Source organism: Pan troglodytes, chromosome 14 (genome assembly GCF_028858775.2).
Source record: "Pan troglodytes isolate AG18354 chromosome 14, NHGRI_mPanTro3-v2.0_pri, whole genome shotgun sequence".
NCBI lineage: Eukaryota > Metazoa > Chordata > Mammalia > Primates > Hominidae > Pan > Pan troglodytes.
Genome location: NC_072412.2, coordinates 106,109,507 through 106,131,993, shown reverse-complemented (window position 1 = coordinate 106,131,993; position 22,487 = coordinate 106,109,507). Strand labels below are relative to the sequence as shown.

Sequence of the window (22,487 nt, the reverse complement as noted above, 5' to 3'; positions counted from 1 at the left end):
CAATCTATTCTTTCACCTGGTTTCACTAATCGTTAAGAAAGAAAGAAATGCAGATGAGTATATAGCCAGCTTATGGTTTGTTTCTCATTTGTTTGGTGTATTAAATAAGATGAGTATTTCTGATGCAAATCTGCGATGACTGCAGAATACAAACATGACTTGAAAGAATCTTGACTAAATGCAATATTAAAATGCCTCCTTGGGTGACTATCTTATGGGGTTGTTTTGTTTCTGATATCAAAAGGCTAACAAAGCGAATGTGCTCATCATGACTTTATTTGACTTCAAAGTCAAAGTGAAAATTATGCAATAAATTCAGCAGCTATAAGTCTAATTTGACATGTGGAAAAATGTATTCTACCGTTATTCTGAAAATATATATATTTTTAACATTTCTGTTCAAGAGTATCATAAAGGTAGAAGTTTGAAACAGCTGAGTCATGCTAACTTTGATTACAGAAGTGCTCCCAGTTTACAATAGTGTTAGGAGTCTAAGAAAACGGGTTTTCAAACTGAAATGAGTTACTGCAGAAACATTTTCAGAAGGCATATAAAAAGGCACTAAAATTTATTCTATCAGTTGTTTCCTAAATTATATTACTGATTCTGGACCTTAATAATCCACTGTACTTTCTTATTGATTTGTTTGCTTACCTGCATTTTACTGTGTATTAACATCCTCTCTCCACGTGTTCAGAAAAACTATTACACAATCATTTAAAATGTGACCTGCCACATTTAATGTTAAATAGTATATAATAGACACTGAAAAAGTTATTAGGAACTTTTGCTGTGGGAACCCTACAGAAGCCCTTCAAATAAAACACAGCTTCTGTGTTTAGGGCAGGCTGAGTGTTTCAGATGAATCAGTGCACAAGGCCTTGGCACACCAAGCGCCCCGAGTGGATTCACTGCTTCTCAACGGCCACCCCACATCTCTTCTTCCTGAGGTTTTTAAACTGTGTTCAAATTGTTTACTTCACAAAACAGATTTGTTCATTACGATTTATGTGACACTTTTTTTAGAACTTATTGCCAGGCCCACCATTCTACGACTGGTCAAGTTTTACTTCAGCTAAGCTAAACAGAAACATGATAGATTACTGGAATTTAAACGATAAAAAGTAACATTTCAAAGAAAAACAGAATACTTGTAAGGCCCTTAGTTGTTTTAGGGTCCTTATTTTCCTTGAAAATACACCAAGGAGACTGACTCCATTATCTTCCCACCCATAAAAGGGGAACCTCGCTCGGCTATTGTTAGTGCGGAGGAAAACACAACACGCCCCGCGGTGTTAAAATAACTTAAAACCGCAAAATTTCAACGTGACAGGTAGTGTTTCCTCACAATGGCCTCAAGTAAGTGACGTGCCTCTGGTCCAAGGAAGCTTCTTGTGTTTTAATTACACTAAGCAGAATTTAACTATAGAAGTTGCGCTAAGAGCCGACGATGAAACTTCTCAGGCTGCATTGGGTTTCGGTATTAGTGGTTTGGGACATTTTTCACAAGCAGTAATTCAAGAGAAAAGACTGTTTCATCAAAACACAATGGCACAGAATATGAAAGGAAGTTCTGCAAGTACCAAAAAAGACAAATAAAAGCAAGTATACGCCCCACCTGAGCAGCCCCCGCAAACAGAACTTGGGAGTGAGCTGACAGATCCCGAGGTCCTGAGCCTGTTCACTACGCGTGCCCCCCAGGTACTCTGACTTTAAAGGAATGCATAAAATATAGGCCCCGTTGCTCTGCCGTAACATATTTTTAACAGTTCTCAAACCATTCTTAATGAGTACACACATTTAATTATTGGTGGGTGTTTTTAATATCTGAGCTACATCAATGAACCGAGGACTGATATCACATTGTTCCCATTTACGAAATGCCTTGCTTTTCTACATTCAATTATTAACCAGGAAATGGAACGTACAAAGGCCAAACCCTTTCGGTATGTGGGAAAGTCAGATCAGGAGCCAGCAGCTGTTAAGAAACCAGAAGGCTGCGCTGATCTGGCCTTGGGAGCGCCCCGTTTACTGCCTCTGAGCAACCTCCTTGAGGGCCGTGTGAGGGGCCAGGGCTGCAGTCTCACCCTCTTGCCCTCCAGGCTTGAGGCAGGAGTGGTCTCCCTCCTCCCTGCCCGCCCTCCCTCCACTCCGGTTTGGATTCAGATGTTAGAAAAGGATTTAAGGAAAACACTTACTTGAAACACACACACACACACACACACACACACACACACACACGATTTTATAATTAAAGCCACACAATTAGGAGTGGAAAGCTCAGGCTGGCAGTATACAGACTAGATAGATGCCTTCCAGAAAAAAAACTTAAGAAAAATGAAAAAAACAAAACAAAACCCTTATATTGTTTACCAACCTACATATCTAGTCACTAGAAGATTCCACTGACAGCTCTGATAATGTCACGTGCAAGTGAACGATTCTTAATGTCAAGGCCACGAGACTATCCTCTTACGACCCTAACTCTGGAGAAGGAAGATGTCCTCCCCTGAACTTTACACACACACACACACACACACACACACACACACGTAATTTTTCTTATGGCCTCTCCCAAATCCTTAACACGTGGGCATTAGACAGTCTTAAAGAGGGCTTTCTTCCAGGACTATCAATGCTTTCACAGCAAACAACAATTCACAGCCACGTAGCCTCTTTTATGCCTTTCTGAAAAAGTGGACAGTTCTATTTCTGTATCACCAGGTAAAGCAGCTGTTAAGTCGGTTTTCTAACTTCGCATATTAGTTTCAGGGCTGGTCATTCAAACAACTAAAACTGATCATGTTTTCTTAATATTCACATTTATTGCAAATACTTTTCTAGAAGCCAATGCCAACTACCTGATTTTTTCCGCAATGTTAAGCAGATATTTTATCTGTACTATTGAGAAATCAGGAGGCACTAAAATGTAAGTCCCAGTGACCTGAGATACAAAACGGAATCACCACCTCATCCATGAGAGACAGTCATGTCTGGATGCTATTTTCCTGCACATGAATAAAAATGCAAGTATTTAAGTGTACCCGGAAATCTGGTTGCCTCCTAAATTGTTTTCTTTTCACTTTTGCTGCTCATCAGTAGAGATTTCTATCCATGTTCTAAGAAAATGTGTGCATCCTATCAATTCATCCATGTAAGTTATCTCGAGGAAATAATATAGCTTTGATTTGTGCTTTAATGTCACAAGATCAAGATGAAAAACTTCAAACTGTGATGCTACATTTTATTTACCAAGTAATGGAAGTGCTCTGGTACTGTACAGATTGCAGAATTAACCTTTCCTCAACTCTTCTTCCCAATTAGACATTTGTTCCAGGAATCATGCAAAAAGTTCCTCATCGGAGTATTATTCCCTGGCATGACTTCATGGATGCTTTGAGCACAGCGTACTAGAGAGTAAGCAGCACTTTTAAGGAAAGTACTTCCCAAAACACTGCATTTGCAAAATGATGGAATGAATCTGGCCTTCTTTCTGCTCCACTCCCAGATCATTTGGGAGGGGAAGCGCTGAGGGTCCTGGCACCAGCGTAATGCAAACGTGAAACAGGTCGACAACACACGAAATCGATTTTGCTGTTTAGGGGGGGTCGGTTAAGTAAGAACTGCAAAGAGCCGAATCGTGCTGTGCCGTTAGCCATCGCTTTGGAAGGGGAAGTTGGAGACCAGCATGTCCTGCAGAGACACACACAGCCCTTACCGCATCTCCAGGCTTGACAGAGACGGCCACCACCACTCCGGGCATCGGGGAACGCAGAACACTGCTTGTGTCCTCAGTCACTTTTTCCAGCATAAATTTGTTCAATTCTGCGGCAAGTCTGGTTAAGATATTCACCTTGTACTTAAGGGAAAAACAAAACAAAACCATAAATGAGTTTAAATGAAATTTTCCTCAAAAGTAGCATTCATTCTAAATCAATTTTTAGCTTTTAAATTCAAATTACAGTAAGAGCCTTAAATTCAAATGGTTCTCAATTGCTGCACACATCAAAATATATTTGTTTCTGTCATATATTGAGCTATTTCAGAAAGTTCTTGAAATAAGGGCTATTCCAGTTATTAAAATTAATCATTGATAAGTATCATCCTGTATCTTTAAGAAAAACATCTCAAAACGTTATAAAGAAAACTGAGAACTTTACTTGTATTCCCTTCACCACCTACAAACTTATCCCTATCAAGGAAAATCCCGTGAGCTGGGCAGGCCCAGGGGATGGAGGAGGGGACATGTGGACAGGCGCCAGCAGATGGCAGCAGATGGCTGTTGCAGCTTCCCACAGCCCTCCAAGAGCGGCTGCACTACGTATCGGTAAGTTAAGACAATGGGGTTCAGTGTTCATTTTGGGCAAAATAGTATTTAAAATTCCATTTTTTCAGTGACAGAAAATGTTATATTCATGACTGAAAAAGTTGGCTTTTCTTAAAGGCACTATGTAGTCTTTCTGATGTAACAAGATAGTTAGGAAAAGATGCAAGATAATGAGAATGCCTTCTGCACTGAGAGACAATAACATCAAGATGTTATAAACACTGATGGAAAATACACACAGACAAGTATATTCATGGCACCTTCTGTAGGTGGCTCTCAAACAATCGGGCATATTTAGGGCAGTTCAGTGAAGCAGAACATTTCAAAAAAGAGAATTCCTATCCTCTCCGTGAATAAATCTATGAGCCACAATTTGGTCTATCCAAACAGAAAAAAGATAAAATGGTTTGAGGAAGTGTCTCTTGGTGAAATTGGAACCACCACCCGAAGGTTCTGGATCCCTACCAGGTCTGATTTCTCTTGGGTAAGAAAGAAGCAGCAGTGAGACAGCTCCATTTTGTTCAAACAAACCTGCTGTAACTCAAAGCCTCCTGTGGGCATCATGATGGCAGGGATGCAAAAACAAAATATAATTCCCCCTTTAATTCTGCATGGGGACGGCGGGAATCTCTAAGTGCCTCTTCACAGGGCCTACTGAAAGGGGTGGGGGGAGAGCTTTGATGGCCTAAGTTCCAAGTGGATTTGCGACACTGTGACAGGTTGAATAACATCTTTTGCATGTTTCTTTACTCCTGAGTGTGTGTTTTGCAATCAAGACATAGAAGTGTCTGCCAGTTTCTGAAGGATATGATCCTTAAGTGAAATTACAGTGCAAATAAAAGCTTTTTGCTCCTATTAAAATTCATCTGAGTCATAAGTGGTGAGGGAAAAAGCGAGGAGAGTGCACGCTGCTGTCAGTCTAATAAACATTCTGGGCAGAGGGACTATTTATCAGTGAATTGTACCTCCAAGTCCTTCATTAAATCAATGGGGGAGGGTGTGGAGGGACAGAGAGGACTATAATTGGACCAAATTGCACAGTTTTCCTATCTGTGCTGTCTGCAATGGGGGAAAAAATCCAACTCTGATGACTAGAGGCATCAGAGTCAACAAAAAAGTTACTTTTCTAGTTGGTATCGCCCTGAGCTGCGCTTTCTGTGTGACTGACTTACGACGTGCCTTGTTCAGTTTTCAGTGTAGCACACAGATCTATTTTTTTCTTGTTTTGCAGAATTCGACTTCAAAATATGAAGCCTAAATTCAGGAAAAGTATCTTCCTTCACTGAGAATATGATTTACCACATTTCCCCACAGTGGATATACTCCAAAAACTAAGTTTAGTTATATCACAGATCAGCCTGCATATGAACCAAGTGCTAAGACTGTACTTAGCTTCATTTCTCCCCAGAAATTACAAGATTCTGACGAACACTGGATCCTTTTACTATTTTTATAATTTTCATCTTTCAGATTCCTTTCTCTGTAGGACTCCTGCTTTGCTTGGAAAGAGATGTAAAAGAGTCACAAACTCAATGCCTTTAGATGCAGTCTTTGTTACTGATGAGATGTTCCTTTTCCTTTTGTATTTGTTTATTGTTCTTAAATCTGTTTGGGGGATAAGTGACTTATTGTAATAGCAAGTAAAAAATAACAACGGGGTAAACTCCTCCAGAGAGGCCTTGGTGCAAATAGTTGGTTTAGAAATGACCTTTCTGAATATAAAAAGAGAAGACAGAGAGAGATTCTCTTTTTAAGATTACCTTTGATGTTGTCCTGAGCCCGTGAGTGTACCACACAAACACGCCTTCTTAAAACAACCTCTCAGCTGGCCTGTGCTGTGCTGCACAGGGCGCGTGCCGGGATGGGGCCCAAGCGGGGTGCAGCATATGGGCCCATCAGAATGAACTGCCTGGTGAGAACCGTAAAAGCTTTTTGATGCCCCAGAAAAGAAGTCATTTAAGAATGTACACCAGGGCCTTCCAAGCTTCTGATCAAAACTGCTATTTACTAGCATCTCTGGATTCTTTGGGGGCACAGAGAGCCAATGCTTTGTGAGACTTCAGGAATGTGCCCCTACCTGGACCGTGGGGTACAAGCTCGGTTTCACCGTGGGCATTTAACTATTCCTCAAGGGTTGTGCGAAACTCCCTTAGAGAGTTTTGATTTTAAGTTTTTGTGGTTGTTTTCAAGAAGATAAATCACAAAGTTGATGTTTGAGGGTAGGAATCCAAGACTCTGAAGGCTTGTGGACAGGACAGAGTAGTAGGATCCCAGAAGCAGCCAGGTTTTCCCGCTGCCTGGGTAGGATGAGGGAACATGCCAGCGTGGGTGACAGGCAGCTGCCTGTGGGTGGGGCTGGGCTGCCATGGAGCCGGAAGATGACTCGCTCCAGTGAGCTCGGGGCTGGTCAGTGCGTGGAACTTCACTCCGCTGGCTTAGGAAGGTGTTCTCCAGACCACACAGCCAAATGAAAAAAAATGTTCTTGAAAAACAGCTCACCACGTAAGTGAGAACAGAACAGTTGCTCTCTGGCTTGGCCTGGTGGGACTCCTCAACCCACACACGACAGTAATGGGAGGGAATGAGGTGTTATCTAATGACTCAATGACGGAAAGGTGACCCGAGCCCGGGTCTCTAAGCAAATTAATTTTATGGCCTCTACAGTGTGAAACCATGTCTAACAAGAAAATTTCTCCCAAAAGTTTAAAAGAAAGAAAGAAAAGGGATCACAGCTGACATGAAAGGGTCAGGAGGAAGGCCACAAGAGCTGGACAATGACAAGAAACACCAGTGGGATTGTTTTTAAAACTGACACGCAGCTCTTCCGGGGACCTAATGAAAGCCTGGGGGCTGAGAGTGGTTGCTGCAGCAGGAGGCGGCGGCTAGTCACAGTCTGGGTGAGAGAGGGATGTTATCACTGGACCTCATTAAGAAAAGCATCCTGCAACTGGGCATGTATGCCTGCACCCCAGCACCCCAGAAATCAGCACCCCAAAGACAGCAAAGAATGACCCACTTTGAGACACACTCCACTTTCACGGATACACAGAATACCACCCTGGAGGCTTCTGTATTTGTAGAGTACATGCACCTCCTTACAGCATTAAATCCACCCACTTTTTTCCACAGCCTGTAGAAGTAGCAGTAATGTAATTCTGCAGACCCCATGCGCTAAATGTTGCAATGATCCCGAGGTCTGCGGCTGCTCCCAAGGTGAGCGCTTGCAGTTTGCTGTACCGTTTTCAGCTGTGATTTCAAAGCCTCCAGTGCCACTGTCAACCTCCGTTCCTCTTCAAGTGGGCTCACTTCCAGTTTCCATTTATAAGTCATTCTTCCAGTAACAGCTAGGACACGTACAGTTGACTGACTGTTAATGTTCTTTCATGTCCTCAACTGTTGGCCATCTCAGTCAATACCAACTCAAGGGCAGGTGCTATCTTTGACTGTAAATCACTGTGCATCAGCTATCTTGAAGCACTAGCCAAATACTGTCCATGCACCCCTCACTAAGTAAGGAGGCAGACACTTCTTCAAAGATTAGGCTCTCTTCCTAGTCAAGGTTTTACACCTTCTGGCCCCAAAGGTCTCCAACATTAAGCTCTGTCTTCATTTCCGCAGCGTGGCAGTGAGAGCAACACTCAAATATTCCCCTAAAGGTCTACTGTCCTAACTCAGAGCTGGGGAAATAGTGTCAGTGTTTTTAAAGTGATGGAAAGCGCGAAATGCAAAAGTGATGCATCTTTAAAAACACTGGCGTGGCTGAAAAGCAGAGAAAAACTAGATATGAATTAAAACAGTTCAGTGGAATGAGACTTGAAATTCAACCACGTTCTACTCTCCTAAATTCTTTGTAGGGTACACAATTATCACTTGAGGAAAAGCAGAGCAAGGTTCGGAGCCATACAAAATAATTTCCCTCTACTTCTGCCCAGGGCCCAATCGCCTGATATCTGAGCTACACCACCACCACCACAAATCTCCAAGACACAACAGTGACAATACACAGAATTGAAGCCTACGGCCGTCCTTCCTTTGGAGGTGCAGCCCAGGCAAAGGAGCGGACATGGACAGGCAGCAGCTAAGGCGCAGGGCCAACCACAGCCTCCTACAGCTGCAGTCGCTGGAGCAGCCTGTTAGCATAATGCTGTGACAACTCCATCAGTGCAGTCTCAAGGTAGCTGTCAATCAGGATGCATCATTTAATCCAACAGCACTCGGAGGACTTTCTCCTACAACCCACATGACAGCATATCTACAGCTCTATTTATATCAGCGCCCAGTTGTGTTTACAATGTTGTTGTAATTAGAAAAGATGCAACAGGCAGCAATATTATTGAGATTTCCATTTTGTAGTACTGCCCTGTAAAGTGTGATCTTGCTTCACAGAGTCATGCTAAATGACAAAAGGCTATTTTCTTCAATCTCCCAGCTCAGACAGCACTTCATTTGCAGCTATCTATAATTAGATTAATGGTGTAGTGTGGTACAAAGCAGGCCCACTTCACATCAGATAGCATATGAATTAGGACAAACACTTATTTCAATTCCAGGCAGAGAAAGCAATGACTGGGGTATTTAGCATACCCTTTATGGTGGAATGAGATGTTAATTGTGTACCATTACCTCTAAACTGCTTGCTTGTTGTATAAATCACTGTGCTAATTGATGCAGAGATAGAAATGTAGCCACAGGCGAGAAAGCAAAGGAATGAGAGCTGAAGATGGTGGATAAAGGATTATCGAGTAAAACCATATGGAGATGAGGTTCCTTTGAAACCTTTGCTTTCTGCCCATGAGCAGGATTTCTTCATATACAGCAAAACTCTGATACAAGAAAAATTAATTTTACATTCCTTTTTAAAAACACAAATTCCTTGTAGAAGTTCCGGCTGCCAGAAATCCAAATAATAGGTATGTGGAATTCATCTTAATATACATCTATAAAAACATGGAATGTGTAGTTTTCAATAGTCAGAGCTCCTCATCTGGGTTTTCGGCTCATGGGTTAATAAATAACACTTGTAAACTATACCTGAAGCAGATGTTTCTGACCCATCCACAGGGCAAAAACAAATTCTTTCCCAAGGCTTGAAGTTGTTCTTTTAGACAAAAAAAAAAAAAAAAAAAAAAAAACACAAAACACAAAACAAAAAACCCACACCACCACTATGCTGGCTTAGTCTGTTATAGACTCTAATTGTGTAGAAACATTTATTCAGGATGTGAATCCAACAGAACAGAATCATTTTCATCTACCATTAAAACAACGATTTTAACACCATCACCCAAACACTGAAATCTGACTATTCCAACTTGAGATATTCTTCCTTGTTTTTCTAAAGCTAGCAAAAAATAAAAAATAAACAGAAGCAAGTAGTAATTTAAAAGCTTCCGTTTTAAAATCTCTGAATGTTACTCTTCCCTTTTAAAATGTCTTGTTCTGCACTCAACAACTCTTAATAGGGTAAAAACGAGTGTCTCAAAAGCGCACATATAGAAATCAAATGTTATGTCCCACAAGTCAAACCGTCCGTGATCCACAGATAAACGTGCCCCTGGAAGTTCATCATCAAGTCCATGTGTCCTGAGTACATGCTCACGTTTTCTCACTAGCAAGGCAACACTGAGGCGCAGATTAGTGCTGTGGACCTTCTCACAAATTCAGCTGCTTAGTAATTAGCACTGTTACAACATTTTACGCAGAGAACAAACGCATAGGGTCAGTTAGCAGCTCCAGTTCTCAGCGTCACGGTAACAGTTAACATATCCGTCTACTGGCAAGTGCACATTTGAGAAACACTGTATCTTTCAGCGTTGTGAAATATGAACACCACACTAACTTGCAAGAAAATAAAACAATGTTTCAAGAAACTAGAAAGTCTAGTTCAAGTTACCAGGACTGAAACTTGGGAGGGGAAAGTCCAGAGCTGCTTTTTTGGGGGCCACAGCTGTCACCTTTCACTGTACAGAGTGGCCCTTATTATACGTCTGACTGCTGAACTAAGGACACCTGGATCGCAACTACAAGCGTTTACGGCTTAGGTTATTATGCTAAATAATATTAAAAACAAACAAAATCCACAAAGAAACATCAAGGACTCTCAGGATGGAAACCAACGTCAGCACAATAAATAGCGTGAACCCCCCACCCCAAGCATCAAGGCAACATAAATAGAAAGGAGAAAAGATGTGGCAACAGTGTAAAGCCCTGCCTCCTGGTCATTAATCACTTGTTTAGACCTTTTTAAACTAGAGCCTTACAGCCTGCAGCCAAAACCAACATGCCTCAGTGAAGTTCGTGTTAACAGAAGAAAATATATGGTTTCTGACATTGCATCCCAGTTCCTCAACATTTGCTCCAACTGAAAAAGGCAGTTAAACACAAAGTAAATCATCCAGTTAGCCTGGCTGTTTAGTGACACACAATTGATAATGTCAATACATTGCAGCGACATAATGCGTCACTTTCAACACTCGTCCGCTGCCATTTATGAATCAATCTGTACTCAAGGTTTTGTTGTGTTACTGGTAGGTGGTTCTTGGAGTTAAGTCGTTTACTGGACCAATGAATGTGCCACAAGGAGGCTCAACGGCAGTGAGCAGCAATCTCATTTTTCGAGGGAAAAATTAACACAAATAGGAGTGGGAAGAAAATCCCAACAAAACAGAAGAATAAAAATATCTGAAGCCCATTCAGCAACTCATTTTTCAAACATCCTGCAAAAATGGGGAGGGTTTCCTTAGAGAAAAGAACCATCTTAAGGCTAATCATCAACAGCACTGAAGGAATGGGTAAGACTGTGTGTATCTCGGGCTTGCTTCCGAAACATGATCTCTCCTCTGGAGGGAAGAATATGGGGTTGTCAATAATACAAAAATCTAGCCTCATCCTTTGTTCTGTCTTGTTTTTGTAACTGGAAACACAAGGCTCATTCCAGTTATACTGTCCTAAGATGAGCAACTTAAAAAAAAATAGTGCCAAAAATTAAATTGAAAATTAAACACTAGGCTGGGTGCGGTGGCTCACACCTATAATCCCAGCACTTTGGGAGGCCAAGGCTGGAGGATCATGAGGTCAGGAGTTCAAGAACAGCCTGGCCTACATAGTGAAACCCCATCTCTACTAAAAATCCAAAAAATTAGCCAGGCGTGGTGGCGGGCGCTTGTAATCCTAGCTGCTCGGGAGGCTGAGGCAGAAGAATCGCTTGAACCTGGGAGGTGGAGGTTGCAGGGAGCCGAGATCGCGCCACTGCACTCCAGCCCAGGCCACAGTGCGAGACTCTGTCTCAAAAGAAAAGAAAAGAAAAGAAAGAAAATTAAACACTAGACCCAGCACTCAATAACAGAGAGGATTTATTTCTTCCCTTGTGTTGCACTGAGGTTACCTTGTAATCTGAATCACTCGTATCATAAGAGAGGCCTAAAACTGATGTGGCGGGAAAAGAGCTAGCGTCTAGGAAGCTGCCCCATTCCTAGTCTTCTAAGAATTCCGAGGCGGTCTCTGATGGGCAGGAGGGCACTGAGAAGTCCTCAGTGGGTTTCCCAAGGAGCAAGTCTGTTAATGACAGCAGCCTCCCTGGAGCGTGGCGCCATAGTGCCATGTGTGCAGGTGTGCCCATGATAAAGGGGGCCCAGCCTCTGCCTGGCCCAAGTGCCCCCAAGCTGTCTAAAATATGCCACAAAGGCAATTTGCTGGAATAAGTGGCACTTTCACTTCCACAAAGGCAAGTCCATTTACAATGAACTGTACAGAATGCACAAAATAGAACATGTGCATTCTGTTTGATCAGGAGTCTCCGTGACACATTACGACTATAATGAGTCATTTTTTTCTTTTTACTCAAGAAAAATATTATAGATCTTTGAAAGCCATGTACTCAATTATATAACAATACCAAAACCTGTTAACAGTACAGGCTGTTTCTATTCTGTATCTCGAATTGTTTTATGTAATTACGAGTTTATAAGGTATTTGGTAAACCGGTAAGAAAGTACCTTTTTAAAGCACTGTATAATTTGGGGTACAATGAAGTGTTCTCTTAAAAATCTATAATTAGGGCAGCATCAGCTTACAGAAAAGTAAAGGAAATGTTATAAAAACACAATTATGTAGATAAGCACCGCGGTGAGGAAGTGTACCATTTCACGACGGTGCCCAACCCTCTTCCTTTTTCTCCTCCCATCTGAAATGTTCTTTGCTCATATCAAGTTGAAGTCATGCCGTCAGAATGAATGATCTTTGGGGAAAAAAGATGGGGAGCTCAGACTTCCCATGTAAGTCCTCAGTTCCCCCCAGGTTGGAGCACCTGGGAAGTGTTCTAATGGGAGGGGCTTCAACAACAATCTTGCCTTTACAGGTTTTCTTAAATATTTTTACTATTATGAATTCACTGAAGAAACTCAAAATTCAAAATGCCTAAATGCTGGCTTTATGGGACAGAAATTCAGAAACTAAAATACAGAAAGGCAGAGTAAACGAAAGTAAAGATGACTATGATACTGCGAGGTAGACCGTCAGTCGGCCAAGAAAACTGAAGCAGAAAGCAACTGAAACCCCCGCCACCCCCGCCCGTGAAGGGTTCTGGTCTGAAGTAGCAGAAATGAGCGCTGGTAGGGGGGTTGCCTAAGAATCTCGGGGTTTACAGTTCTGACACATCCTAGACGCTGAGCCGAGGAGGACTGCTGGCACCCTCATGCTGTGCTGTGTACAGAACACACGATGCTGAAGGTGGCCAAGGCCTGGAGAGCCATGGGAGAAATTGGGAGACAGGGCGATGTGGCCCCCGTCCTGGCAGCAGCAGAGCATGAAAGCCCAAGTCTCTGAAGCCAACCGGCCCGACTGTGACATCCCAACGAGATGGCACCTTCTGACCAAGTTACCTCCTTCTCAGACAGATGTCAACTCTAAAATCAAGCTAATACAGGTCTTGAGTAACTGTTTTGAGGATTAAATTTACGAAGATCTGCAGCGCACCTAGCAAGTGCTCGAGAGTAACTATTCACCAGGTATTATTTCCTGTCTCCTTTCCAAATATCTCTGGTTGTTCAGAATGAAAGAGTGGTGGATTTTTTTGGGGGGGGGATGGGGGAGGGTGGGCAGAGAACAGGGTACCACTCTGGCACCCAGGCACGGCTCACTGCAGCCTCGACCTCCTGGGCACAAGTGATCCTCCCACGTCAGACTCCCAAGTACCTGGGTCTACAGGCAGACGCCACCATGCCTGCTTAGTGTTTGAGTATGTTTTGTAGAGATGGGGTTTTGCCACATTGCCCAGGCTGGTCTTGAACTCCTGGGCTCAAGGGATCTGCCCGCCCCAGGTTCCCAGAGTGCTGGGATTACAGGCATGAGTCACTGCACCAGACTGACACTGGTGGATTTTATTTTAAAATCATGTATTGTAGGACATCTCAGATTAACTTCTAATTGTTGGAGTTCTAGCTCTATGCTCTCCATGTTTGAGAGCAAATAGATTACATTCTTCAAACATCACATCTGGCTCTAAAATCAAAGAAAGGAAGTTGATTCCGTGTTCAGAGAGGTTCCCAGGCAGGCAGCGAGGGACCCCACGGTTGTCTTTTCCTTAGACAGTTAAAAGCATAGTGAATTAGAGAAACAGTTTGGTTAATTCATTCAAAAACCATTTATCGAGCATATCTGGGCAATGTAAGAATACAAAATAAACAAGAAAAAATGGCTCCTGACCTAAATACCATAATCTGGCCAGAGGGAAAAGACATTCATGAATGACACAATATAAACGTATTCAAGGATTACTAAGAATGCGATCAATATGAGGTGGGCTTTTTTATTTTAGCCCCTCTCTTACAGAAAATCTCCAGGCTGCGAGGCAGCAGAGAGTAGTGGTTTACCGTTTAGGATCTGGAGTCAGAATACTGTTCCACTTACAAGCTTGGGAAAGTTCGACTTTCCATGTCTCAGATTCCTTCTTTATGAACTGTGGATCATAACAGTGCCTGCTTCTGTGGAAAGTAAGTGAATTCTTTTTTTTTTGAGACAGAGTCTCTCTCTGTGTCACCCAGGCTGGAGTGCAGTGGCATGATCTTGGCTCACTGCAGCCTCCGCCTCCCGGGTTCAAGTGATTCTCCTGCCTCAGCCTCCCGAGTAGTTGGGACTACAGGCGCGTGCCACCACGCCCAGCTATTTTTTGTATTTTTAGTAGAGATGGGGTTTCACCATGTTAGCCAGGGTGATCTCAATCTCTTGACCTCTTGATCTGCCCGCCTCAGCCTCCCAAAGTGCTGGGATTACAGGCGTGAGCCACGGTGCCCGGCCAGTAAGTGAATTCTTGTACGAAGAAGCCTCAGAACACAGAAATGTCATTAAGTATTTAATAGCCATCATTACCACTAATTGCTGTCATTAAAACATGTCCACAGATGGACAGAAATCTTGGGCACAGTCACTGAGAAGACACTGGAGGCTGTCTGGGTGGGTCTCGAATTCAACACACAGGGATCTAAATCGCTCTCACGCCCGCGTACAGGCTCTCAGATGCACAACAGCCATGCACCTCAACTCTTCATGCTGACTCTCTCCACTGGAAGTGTCCTCTGATCATATTCTTAGCCTAAAAATTTGGCCTTCTATTCAATTCTCATATGAACATTCTCCTGACTTGGAACGTTGTCCTATCTATGTGGATCTGACTATAATCTTTCCCCAGACTTTAAGACTATGTTGCTAATTTCTCATGGCAGAAGAATTCATATTTGAGGAACCTGAGGTTTTATAAGAAAATGAGAATCAGGGGACTGAGCAAGTGAAATTTGACAGCTCTTATAAAACAATGTATTTTATGGAGTTAAAAATAGTTATAGGCTTATTGTAACAAGTCCAATGGTAAAGAGGTGTGTAAAACAATTTACTAATCCACCCTCTCACATCTAATCCCATTCCCCTTCAGTAATGTCAATTTTTATTATATATCTTTTACTCACATGAATCTATCAAAATATAAACATATATGTAAACTACAAATACATTTAGCCTGGGTAAAATGAAACACTGAAGACTGCTTATTATTGAGGATCTCAGTCTGTCACTCAGGCTGGAGTGCAGTAGTGTGATCACAGCTCACTGCAGCCTCAACCTCCTCAGCCCATGTGATCCTCCCACCTCAGCCTCCCAAGTAGCTGAGACCATAGGCACATGCCACCATGCCCGGCTAATTTTTTTTTTAATTTTTTGTAAAGACAGAGTTTTGCCATGTTGCCCAGGCTGGTCTCGAACTACTAGGCTCAAGCGATCCACGCCCCTCAGCCTCCCAAAATGCTGGGATTACAGGCGTGAGCCACGGCGCCCGGCCCACAGCTCATTTAAAGAGGGAGAGATTTATGATCTTTGGCCATTCAACAACCTTGACTCACTGTAGACTTTTAAACACAAGATGTTTAATACAGAAAAAACTTTATTTTATTATTATTTCTTTTTTGGGGGGGGGAATGGAGTTTCGCTCTTGTTGCCCAGGCTGGAGTGCAATGGCGCAACCTTGGCTCACCGCAACCTCCACTTCCTGGGTTCAAGCGATTCTCCTGCCTCAGCCTCCCAAGTAGCTGGGATTACAGGCATGCGCCACCACACCCAACTAATTTTGTATTTTTAGTAGAGACGGGGTTTCTCCATGTTGGTCAGGCTGGTCTTGAACTCCCGACCTCAGGTGATCCACCCGCCTCGGCCTCCCAAAGTGTTGGGATTACAGGCGTGAGCCACTGCGCCCGGCCAGAAAGAACTTCAGGTAAATTATTTTTCCTCGTACCTGCTTAGCTAGCTTATCTTAAGCATGGCTGTGCTGAGCCTCTGTCAACAGGCAGCCTCTGCCCAGGACAACTCCAGAATGTGGCAGAGTATCCTCCACTGGCCCTGCCAGTCTCTCTTACCCACAATCCAGCCTCCCCTCCTCCCCAGGAATCAGAAGGTCCAGCTGTAAATACAGCTTTAACGCCCTAGGTCTGCGTCGGCCTCAGCTTCCACAACCTTTCCCAACGCTGCACTGAAAATTCCTGTCCTCTGCCATCTGCTCTGCCTCCCTCTTCTTTTCTCAACTTTGTTTCCTCTTTTTCTAATTATCCCCAACAGCGTGACTTGTTATCTGCATGTAACAGACAACTCTGCCTGGCTGCAGTGACTCCACTAGGATTTTCCCTAAATCCCTGTCCTTTACTCCTAAGAGTCTGTCTCATATCCTACCATTCACACCAATCAACAGAAAGCTCTCTTAACTTTGTAAATTGTAACCACTCAGTCATTTTCAAGTCTAGAGGGCCAGAAATGCCAAAAGTAACTGCCAAAAGCTTTAGTCACAGAAGTTAAGGTCGATTCCCTGTGGTCTAATTTGTAAATGATAGCTGTCTAATCAAAATGAGAAAGGCCTACCTAACCCTCTTACCATTGTAATTCAATAATGCTACACAGTAACTCATGAAATAAGACTAGGAGACATTTCCCTTGCATCTGTATAATCCAGAAACCAGGAATACTGAGTACCAGCCATTCTGTGCCGCTCTGCTGTCCTCTTGGTTAAAAATATACAGTACACACAGCCAGGGTGAGGTGGGATGAGACGGTGCCCGTTCAGCAGGGACATCTATCCTGGCCTCTACCTTAGTGAAATCTGCCTGGATCAGGGGGCTGGGCCTCTGTTTCATAGGCTTAGAAGCTAGATTTCCACTATACACTCATAATGCATCATTCTGAACGAGACAGATTCACTTTTATCAAGCTCACAAGATATTGACGTGTAAACCATCTTAGGAATTTACAATCAGAAATAGGTTTGTAAAGGGAACTCACACACCTCCTAACTGTAGTGTGAGCACTAAATTATAGCCAGTGGTTCTTTGATAAATACAGAATCAGCAGAAGAGGCACTGGCTGAAGTGCTCTCCACCAAGACAGCATAAGCAGCAGTTCTCAATCACCGAAGCATCAAAACTTGCCTGGAGGGCTAGTAAAAACACAGACCGCCCACTTGAGTTTCCAATTCAGGTTTGGGTGCATTTTATTTATTTATTTATTTATTTATTTATTTATTTATTTATTTATTGAGAAGGAGTCTCCCTCTGTTGCCCAGGCTGGAGTGCATGCAGTGGCACGATCTCAGCTCAGCACAACCTCCGCCACCTGGGTTCAAGTGATTTTCCTGCCTCAGCCTCCCAAGTAGCTGGGATTACAGGTGTGCGCCACCATGCCTGGCTAATTTTTTTGTATTTTTAGTAGAGACGGGGTTTCACTATGTTGGCCAGGCTGGCTTCAAACTCCTGACCTCGTGATCCACCCGCCTCGGCCTCCCAAAGTGCTGGGATTACAGGCGTGAGCTGCCACACTGGGCCTGGGGTCTGCATTTCTAATGAGTTCCCAGGAGACGCTGAAGCTGCTGGTCTGAGGACCACATTGTGGGTGAAGAGAAGGCCTTCTCCATTATGGAATGGCCTTTCCCAGGGAATTTAGCTCATGTCCATGAGAAGCCTTTCTTCTCCTAGACTCAGCTGACAATGCGCTGCTGGAGAAGGCTTTTCTGATAGTAGACAATGGAGACTCAGAAGGGTGACGGGGTGGGAGGAGGGTGGATGATGAGAAATTACTTAATGGGTACCATGTACATTAGTCAGGCGATGAATATCTAAAAGCCTTGACTTCCTCTCTATTCAATCTATGCATGTCACAAATTTACACTTGTACCTCGTAAGTTTACATAGATAAAATAATTTCAAAAAGTATGTTTGACTCTTGTTCTAGGTAGAAAAATCTCTGAATGACACATTTTTTCTTTTTTTTAAGAGTCTCACTCTGTTGCTCAGGTTGGAATGCAGTGGCATGATCTTGGCGATCTTGGCTCACTGCAACCTCCGCCTCCCAGGTTCAAGCAATTGTCCTGCCTCAGCCTCCCGAGTAGCTGGGACTACAGGCACCCACCACCACACCCGGCTAATTTTTGTATTTTTAGTAGAAACGGGGTTTCACCATATTGGCCAGGCTGGTCTCAAACTCATGACCTTGTGATCTACCCGCCTCCGCCTCCCAAAGTGCTGGGATTACAGGCGTGAGCCACTGCGCCCAGCTAAAGAAACATCTTTAAAGTATCTTTTGCATAAATTCAGTCTTGCTTATTTGATGTCTCAAGATTTGGGGAGTGTTTTGGTGTCTACAGTTACCACCCCATTAATTTTTCTCTGGCCTCAATGTTGCTGTCCCTAAATTGGATCAAATATGTTCTTAGAAGGGTGAGATTAGGAAAGGAACTGGTTAATACAGACTGAAGGCCTCTCTAGTCTGTAAGTGACCTTAACATTCTGAGACTGGAGAATACCACCATGCTCACTATCTTCTGGGAGAGAGGTTCTCTTTAAATGTTTACAGATTTCAGATGAGCTGAAACCAGCCTTAACTGCTCAATATTTGGGCAACTGGGGACTGTTCGTTTGATCTTTTGGTTTATTAAAAACTACAGGGAAGCTAACAAGTCTTAGAAAATTTAGCAAGGTAACTTTAAATGGAATGCACATGTTATTATTACATGAACTAATTAGTATAAATTCCTTGAAAAGAAACTTTAATATTAAAACATATATAAATATATCCTTAAGGAGAGTTCTGGTCTCAACAAATAACAACAAAATATAAGCGCCAGATCACTACTGCCCTTGGTCTGGTGTCTGCAAGAGGAAATGACACACTGAAGAGCTGGACTTTCATTTGACTTTCAACCGTACTACAATCTTACTAGAATGCGGAGAGCCTGGTGACTCCATCCATTTTAACACTGATCGCCTCAATCTGAAGACAGTCTCAGGAGAAAATGGACTGAGCCACAATTGTTTAGCTTTTTTCCTGGGTGGTAAGATTCCATTCTTGCCCAATTTCTTACTTCAATTAGATTCAGAGGTAGAATAATCTAAAGATAGATTCCAAATACTATCTCTCTCATCTTTAAAAAAAAAAAAATGAATCTGTTATTCCTTTTCCCCAAATGACAGAAGCATGATTTAATTGTATTTTCCTTCAAAACTCTGTGGCCAATAAAATACTAGCACCTCCAAAAAAAGTCTCAAGCAACCTGTGAATTAGAAACACAAGAAATATTTTTTCCTTTGCTTCTCCTATGTTATTTTGAAAACTGTGAAAGAAAAAACCTTTTTAAAATGTCAAATATATTTGTCTTGTTTACATTCAGATGTATGAAAAAGTTCACTGAGGCGTTGGTCTTATTTTTGTCACTAGACATAATGGGACAGATGTGCTTCTGCAACAGAGGTACGGATGCAGCATGCAGCAGTCTATCCTAGAAGCTCTGGAAACAAACACTCTTTATCCCAAGGAGGCAGGATATGAAAGGCTGGAACCGCCTTAATAAGACACTACTTGTCCCAACATAAAAGTCTGTCTTGAGGCATCCTACTACAGTCTTGCCTATTACTCTGCTGATTAAAGGAGGTTGACTAGAGCCATGTGGGTTAGAAGGAGTGAGGCCTGGACCAGAAGAAAATAATTGCAAAAGTTTCTCTGTCAAACATTAAAAGTCATCAACATCAGAATCACAAATATTTCACTAATCTCTTACATCCTGCAAATGTGCAGATAAGCCATTTCTCTCTGCCAAACACCTGAATGGAACAATGATTATCTTCCGGGATACAAAACTATCTCCTAGTTTCACCAGTTATGTGAACGCGGATGCTGACAAAGGAGAAATCTTATTTTTCAAACATCTTTTGGGAACAGCAAAGGCTATGAATATTTTAGAACTAGTGAGAGAGTGCTATGCTGAGCCATGGAAGCAAACTCCTTGTGTTCCGTGTATTGACTGCACGCCCATAGTTTTGTGGCTTGGTGAAAAGCTTTCACTTGTCACAACTCACGGTTTTCCACAATAACATGAATTGACATCAATGATTTTGCTTGCAATGCGGGTGGAAGTCTTGTCTTCCACTGCCAAGTTCTCAGAACCAGAGAACCGAATCAATGCCTTGTTAAAAGGTTTTGACAAGGTATGGTGGCAGAATGCAAAATTTCTCTCTACCATAAACAAGCATGCTAACATGACAGAGATGAATCATTAAACTACCCCCACCCCAGGAAATATCACTCCAAAACAGTTCAATAGGGAGGAGTTATTTTAAGCATAAAGAACATGGTTGGTAGTGGAATAAACCTACGAAGACCAGACACATGCTCCAGTGTGGATGAACCTCAGAAGCGTTATACTGAGTGGAAGAAGTCACACACAAACAGTAGGCTAGGGGTTGCCGGGGGAGGTGGGGGAATAGGGAGTGATCACTTAATGGAAATGGGGTTTCCTTTTGGGGTGATGAATCGTCTTGGAACTGGAGAGAGATGATGGTTGTACAGCGTTGTGAATGTTAGTAAATGCACTGAATTGTATGTTTTAACTTAGCTAATGGTTAATTGTGTTATGTGAATTTTAACTCGAGGAGCAAGGAAATCTATTTGGCCATATGAATTTGTAAAGCTTTCATTTGCAGGCTCTTCAGTCACTAATACGGGCGTGTTTCCAACTGATTTGTGGCTTTCCTCTTTCTCTCTCTCTTGTTTTTGGTATGTCTTCTCCAGTAGACAGTACTAACCTCCATGAGAGAGCATAACAGTATCTGGTACATAGAGAAGACATTCAATATTTGTGAATGAAAAAATAAAAAAAATCGGTAATTTTTTTTTTTTTTTTTTGCTAACCTACACATCTCCAGACAAAAAGGCAACTGGCGATAACTATGACAACTTCCAATGTTGGGTGTGGTGGCTCACGCCTGTAATCTCAGCACTTTGGGAGGCTGAGGTAAGAGGATTACTTTGAGGCCAGAAGTTTGAGACCAGCCTGGGCAATATAGCAAGACCTTGTCTCTACAAAAAAACAGGTTAGCCAGGTGTAGTGGCACATATCTGTAATCCTAGCTACTCATGAGACTGAGGCAGGAGGATCAACTGAGCCCATACAGTAAGTTATGATCCTGCCACTGCACTCCAGCCTGGGTGACAGAGTGAGACCCTGTGTCTAAAAAAAAGAAAAGTAAAAAAAGAAGGAAAAACTTCCAATGCTGAAGAATGTGATTCTTCAGGCTAAAATCAAGAGCCCACAAATCTGGCAATTTCTCTTAGGGAGAAATTTACCAGGTCTTGGAAACCTCGCTAAATTCTTTTGAACATTTATTTTTGCCTAGACATCACTGAAATTTAGACCTCAGTTCATAATCCTTTTCTTGCTGACAGCATCACTAATGGTCAGCTGCAAAGGTGACCTCACTGGTAGAAGAACAGAGGAAATGACTTGGCATGAATTTAATCTGAAGACTCCTGCAGAATTGCAGCAGTTTCTTGACAGGAGCCTGGAAAAGTCCTGGCAGCTCTGATAGTATCTGCTACCCCAAGCCTTGGTAAGTCAGTACTTACTGCCACTAAAATTAAAAAAAAAAAAAAAAATTAAATTGGCTGGGTTTCAAAGAGGCTACACTGCTTTACCATTCCACAATTTACACTTCTCATTCAAGCCAAAGAATAGTAGGCTTCTCAGATGCATACTTCAAAGCCAAATTTGGTGACTTTTTAGTTTTATTTGCACAACTTGTTCATATTTTCATTTTTCACTAATTTTCACCCTCAACAAAGTGAGAGAAAAAGAAGTGACAATTTTTTGCAAAGATGATTTTTATTTTCTAAGAGAAGGAAACCAATTTCCAGTGCAACCAAATTAACTGTGCATCCTGTGATGAAACTTCTTTGACTATAATCTTCCCCCCAATTCCCCATTTCTCTGCTATTTTTAGCTCTGTGTTAATTAGGGGAGAGAGAACTATGGAATTAAGAGACAAAAGAGACCCTAGAGCTTTTGAGGAACAAGGAGCACAGCCTTTGCTTCCAGCCTCCCGTGAGAACAAGTGCACTTGTACTGCCATACTGGGATTCCGTGACATCTTCCGAACTCCATCCTAGAACTCAAGCTGCCAGCCACTGTAGCGACCTGAACACGCCGTGCAGTTTCGTGGCTCCACGGCTGTGTTCATGGTATCATGTCCTTCTACAGTATCCTCCCCATTTTCCTTGGCTTGGCTGACTCATAATCATTCCCTTAAGTCACAGTTGAGGTGTCATCAACTCCAGAAGCCTTCCCTGAGCTACCAGGTTGGGTGAC

General features: G+C 42.6%; 1 protein-coding gene across 1 annotated transcript in view; it reads right to left on the bottom strand.

The window, feature by feature from the left end:
- Window positions 1-22,487, bottom strand: part of PCCA (propionyl-CoA carboxylase subunit alpha) — a 446,563-nt gene that overhangs the window by 10,748 nt on the left and 413,328 nt on the right. Inside the window, exon 22 of the mRNA XM_001149000.7 lies at window positions 3,719-3,859. Coding sequence (XP_001149000.5) covers window positions 3,719-3,859 — 141 coding nt within the window. The remainder of the gene's footprint in view (window positions 1-3,718; window positions 3,860-22,487) is intronic.